The sequence below is a fragment of the Lactuca saligna genome, chromosome 8, assembly GCF_052625555.1.
Source record: "Lactuca saligna cultivar CGN05327 chromosome 8, ASM5262555v1, whole genome shotgun sequence".
NCBI classification, from domain to species: domain Eukaryota; kingdom Viridiplantae; phylum Streptophyta; class Magnoliopsida; order Asterales; family Asteraceae; genus Lactuca; species Lactuca saligna.
In genome coordinates, this window is record NC_136424.1 from 250,691,811 (window position 1) to 250,697,395 (window position 5,585).

General features: G+C 35.8%; 1 protein-coding gene across 3 annotated transcripts; it reads left to right on the plus strand.

Moving 5' to 3' along the window:
• The first annotated feature begins 617 nt into the window (after window positions 1-617).
• Window positions 618-4,702, plus strand: LOC145011843 (sphere organelles protein-like protein). Of its 3 annotated transcripts, none has more exons than XM_078970586.1 (15): window positions 618-997; window positions 1,662-1,726; window positions 1,820-2,083; window positions 2,169-2,339; window positions 2,427-2,600; window positions 2,690-2,762; window positions 2,846-2,920; window positions 2,988-3,044; window positions 3,135-3,246; window positions 3,320-3,351; window positions 3,433-3,621; window positions 3,707-3,778; window positions 3,865-3,999; window positions 4,088-4,196; window positions 4,264-4,702. In XM_078970586.1, exons 1-15 carry the CDS (start codon window positions 800-802, stop codon window positions 4,470-4,472), a joined length of 1,935 nt encoding a protein of 644 aa, XP_078826712.1. In that variant the 5' UTR covers window positions 618-799; the 3' UTR covers window positions 4,473-4,702. The 3 variants fall into 3 exon arrangements, with proteins under 3 accessions (XP_078826712.1, XP_078826710.1, XP_078826711.1); XM_078970584.1 differs by having other exon boundaries at window positions 620-997; window positions 4,255-4,702; XM_078970585.1 differs by having other exon boundaries at window positions 621-997; window positions 2,994-3,044; window positions 4,255-4,702.
• The last annotated feature ends 883 nt before the right edge of the window (window positions 4,703-5,585 follow it).

Below are 5,585 nucleotides of genomic sequence, written 5' to 3' on the forward strand. Positions count from 1 at the left end.
ATAGTGAAAACCCCACATCCCAAGCACACAAGACTACAAGAGAAGAAACATCTGTTAGATCCACACATGTATTCTTCCTTCTAAACCCATCCAAAAACTAAAACGTCACCTGGGCTAAGTGTTGATCTTCCTTCCAACGAGTTAGTCAGAAAGTCCATATGTATCTCTTTCATGACATAAACCCCAATGCGCCTAAATATGTCGAAAAGAACATCCCTAACCAAATCGTGTCGGTACTTGAAACCTGAAAACTCTTTACAATGAATTACATGCTCTCGAAAGGAGTCTAAGCATGCCTTGCGACAAACATGACATGTCTCATCAATAAGAAATAAATGGATCAGAAGACGATACTTGATGATAGCACGATACTCCACTAACGAGTGATAAAAACCCATCAATAGAAATAATTATAAGAAAATTTTGAACATGTACCCTTAGACACTTATATCTTGTTATTGTGGTTATACACATATAATTAGTGATACTATAATATTTGGGGGTGAATTTTAAATTCTCTGCCTGTAAATTATTTTGAGACAATTTGTCAAATGAACTACTAGTAATAGTCTACTCTAGTACCATAAGTGATAAGTGATATACGGTGTCGTCTTGATATGTAGAGGAGGTCTTTAGGGATATAGAAGGCATCATCACTGCACTACTGCCTACCACTCTGATACAGAGGTTTATGATGGTGGGGTTTTAGAGCGGTGGCGCACGGCGGTCCTCTCTCTTTTTTCTCACTTGGCCTATTATCATCTTACAAGCTCTACCAGTGCACAAAGTGTTGTTACAAATGGAGACGCAGTCATTAAGGCTTCGTTTGGTGTTCGAAGATCGTTCGGTTCTTAGCGAAACACAGCGCTCATATGGTATGAACCAGAGCTGGCTTCTAATTGAGCCACAACAACATCCAAAAATCTCCGACGTCTGTAATCATCTTCTTCACATTTTCAACCTTCGTCGCTCGTGCCCTAATGGCATCCTCCTCTATGTAATTCTCTATCTCCCTATGTACCCCAATCTGTTGACGTTGATGCAGAAAATCACAAAACCTCATTTCTCTTTAAATTACACAATAAGAAAGGGGATGCGTTTCCTCTAAAATATAATTTGGTGTAAAAATTAAATACACTCTTATTAGTTTTTATCTAATAAACAATCAAAACTGAAAATCACAATGGCCCTGTTGTGAATATTTTTGTTCGTGGTTCGGATTAGGGTTTGTTTCTTCATCTTCTTCTTCTTCTCTTTTGAACAGCTATTGTGATCATCAAGTGACACAGAATTGTTGTCCTAACCTCTGTTTACAATATCAGCTTTACCTTAACTTAGTGAAATGAGCAATGCATTCTATCCCTGAAATAGCTGAATTCTTGTATTGAACATCAAACCAGTGTAGATAACCTTTAAATAACTAAATCCATGCGTGGAGTTTATTATTAGCCTGCTACCATGGCCTCACAGTTCACATACAGTCCATGTGAGAGGAGATAATATCATAATACCAACTCTCCCGCTGATGTCCCAGTGAGTTTTGAACAGAAACTAGATCCATTTGACTTGAAATCTGCAAGACTGCAACAATAGTGTGTTTACCCCATTATGGTCACTGATGGTTTTCAAAGTAAGTAATTTCTATTTTCTACCTCTTGCAGATGGAAGACTTTGTATTGCCCCCATCTGAGTCAACTCGAATCTTGAAGGACAAGGAAATAATTTGGTCAGCTTTGTTTTTTAACTTTTTACTACTTTCTTCATACAAACATGTAACTAGTTCTTTAACAAGTGGACATATGTTTGTTTGTTACTTCAGTGTGAAAAGAAAAGAAATGGCTTTGGCTGAAGCAATAAAGGGGGCAAATGCTGGTAATTTACTTGACTATCCAGAAGTCAACAGGAAAGAACCTGTAAATAATGGCATGTTACTTCTAGCAAATGAAGAGTTTGATAAAGAAACTGGAGGATACCAAAGTGAATCTGAGGATGCTGAAGATGAAAAGTTGGAAGATGATCCTTCACCTATACAAACACCTTCCAAGAAAAGAAAAGCCTCTAAAACATCTAGGAGCTCATCAAAGTAAGTCATGCAATCTAATTTACATATCATTTTTGTGTTATATTTATGATAAAGTTGACAATGAGTTTGCTTTTGTGAAACATAGGAAGAAGAAACACCGATCAATGATGGATGGTGTTGAAGATGAAGTTGTGACAGAGGACAACAACATTAATAATCACAAATTTTGTCCCATGAAAATCATTAAACCAAGTAAGGAGAAGAGTAGTGTTGAAACAATCCTTGTAGAGGTTAAATCTTCTCCCAAGTTGAAGAGGTAATTCATAATATGTAAACATTTATACATATAAGTTTTCTTGTTCCTTATTAAAATTTGTTCTTGGGCTCTCTTTGGGTTTCATAGGAAGAAGAAACACAGGGTGGCAAGTGGTGATGAAGGTGAAGTTAGAGATGAAATTTGCAACATTGATGATGATAAAATCATTACGAAGAAGAAGATTAAACCAAATGAGGAACTAAAGAAGGAAGATGATGAAATAAGTGATGAAAAGGTTAAATCTTCTCGAAGGACAAAGAGGTAATTTGTAATCTTGATGCCATGTATGTGTATATAGACTAGTGTTACAATTATGTAGGAATAATTCTCCATCTGTCTAATTTATGTAGGAGTGAAGAACATCTAGAAGACAATGTCCAAGGAATTGAACAAGCATCTACTACACCCGATGGGGATAAAAAGGTCTTTTCATGCTTAGTTAAACAAATGCAGCATTTTTATTTGCTTATTAGTGATGCTAATTAACTTTTGGTATGAATCCTTAGGGCCCTAGTAGAAGTGCTAGAAGAAAAAAGGCTAAGAGACAATGGAAGCGAGAACTTACTAAAATTTCACAAAAGGTAAACAAAACTATTTCTTCAAATTTATTTCTCAATAAACTGCTGATTCATTTCTTGCAATCTCAAGTTGCAGCCTGATACTGATACCCATCTAGAAGGGACAAATGACCACCCAAAGGGGCATGTTAGTAATTTTATATTTGAAAAATATGTGGTTTGTGCCCTAAAGATATAAACAAATCATCTTTTTATAAACATATGTTTTCTCAATCAGGAAAAGAATTTGATAGAAGAAGAAAAAAGAAAATGTAATGGGAATACAGATACTCAACTTGTTGCTTGTGTAGTCAAACCAGGTCATATTCGCTTTGAACCTCTTGATGAAGGTATGTGTGAGTGTGTGTGTGAGAGAGAGAGAGAGAGATAAGATGACATTTTGATGGTTTCTTTGTTGAACAGATGAAGATGGAAAAGAGATTGAAGTAGCAGATGTATGTATGGGAATGATTAGCTTCTTATATTGTAATCTGTAAGTGGTTTTCTTGATTGAATTCCGGAGTTGTACACTTCAGGTAGCTTTTGAATGGAATGGAATCAGCAGCAAGAAAAAGGGTCAAAAATGGGGATTAGAAAAGTATTCAGCTTCTAGAAAGATTGAGTCTCAAACATCAAGCAAAGAAGAATCCTCTCCAATGTTGAATGTAGACACAGTGGTTGACCTCAATGACTTTGAGAATCTCCCTCTATGCACCTCACCTAAGGTCCCTTTCCCTTTCCCTTTCCCAATTCCATTCCATTCGTTTGCAATTCCATTCCATTCCACCCAATCAACCAAATATTTTGTAGGAAGGTGATGTGATTGCATACAGACTTGTGGAATTATCATCTTCTTGGACTCCTGAGCTCTCTTCCTACAGAGTACGTCTTTTAACCACAAATCATAACAACAACAATTTTGTTTTATAATTTATAATTAAAAATTAAAATTTGAATTTCCATTACAGGTTGGAAAAGTATCACATTTTGATTCCAATAACATAGTTCTGAATCCAGTTCCAGAGTATCCTATTCTTTTTGATAAGATGGATGAAGAGGGCCCAGACAATTACTCTCTTTATAAAGAAGATGGAAGTTTAGAGGTATGTATGTCTTGTCATATGTTGTGTGCTTAAAGTAACAGCTTTCTGATTCATTTTTGGTTTCCGAATTTGCCCTTGCTGTGTGCAGATTGATTTTACAGGGCTTGTTGATGTGAAGGTGGTCAATGGAGTTGGTCAAAGTCAAAGTGTAACTCAGGGTGATGGAGTAAATTTGATCTCTAAAGACCCAAGTCCAGGTATATTTTATAACACACTACTTGTTAATTCTTGATTAATGGATGGATTGTTTATTAGTTTGTGAAGTAAGAAGAAAGAAAGAAGGGAATAATGATAAGACATGGAGTGAAGTGATGGAGGCATTAAACAAAAAGAAATCAGAATTAGTAATGGAAGCAAATGAAGAGACGAAGAAGAAGAAGGATTCTGAATGGAATCGATGGTCATATCGAGCCTTAAGAGGAAGTGCACTTGGTCCAACAATGGCTTTGTTAAGATCAAACAATAACATATAAAAATCATCCCAATCTTTTTTTATTCTTCTTTAAATACTGTTTTTTTGTGATACAAGGAAATTCGATCTAAACAGGTGTGTATGTTTTGAAGATTTTTTTTTTTTTTTTTTTTTTTTTTTTTTTTTTTTTGTATGCTTGCTTCTAGTCTTGCATAAATTATGAGTGTTATTTGAATAAATATAATGTTTGGAAAAAAAAATAAAAACCATGTAAATTTAAGATTTTGGAAACTTAGACCACCCCACATCGCCATCTAGCAATTACTTATCTTCAATTTTGTATGCTACATAAACCATCTTCTTGCAAATATGGAAAGCATTGCAAAGTTATATTTAATATTAAACAATGCTTTTCGTTTTAGTATTTTATTTATTTAAACTATCTTTACTATTATAATAACAAACACACACACACCCATAGAAGCTTATGGAATTATGATCGCTCGTTGATATGTGTATAGCATATTAGGGGTAAGTATTTGGATCGGATCGGACCGGCGAACTGGACCGTTTTTTTGGACCCCCTGTCGATTCTCAGTTCTAGGAATCCATCAAAACTTTAGAACCAGTTGGATCCGATTTAAAAAAAATAGACTTTTAACATTTGGTCCTTGTGGTTTTCAAAAATATCAAGTTTAATCCTTAATTTCAAAAAACCTCACAGATGGTCTTTGTGGTTTTAAAACTTTTAACATTTGGTCCTTCCGCCTAACTCCGTCAGCTTTCTACCGTTAAGTGGGGTATTTTTGTAATTTCAACACCCAAAGGACCATTTATGAGGTTTTCTATTTTTTTTTGAAAAAAAAACATTAAATTTAAAGGGGTTCCATCTCTCTCTCTCTCTCTCTCTCAACACTACCCAAAACCATCACAAACCACCATCCCCCCCCCCACCCCCCCCCTACACCACCTTATAACCCCTTCTGATCATTAACACCTCCAGCCAATCCTTCCCTTCGTCAACATATCCTCCAAAACATAAGAGAAAACGATGGCAGCAGCCACCGGAGTCCCTCCTGCCACCTCTTTTCTTCCCACCAAAAAACGCATTGCTGCATGGCAAGCTTCCTCCACCTCTGAACTTGCTTCCCCTTCCTTTCATATAGACCAAACA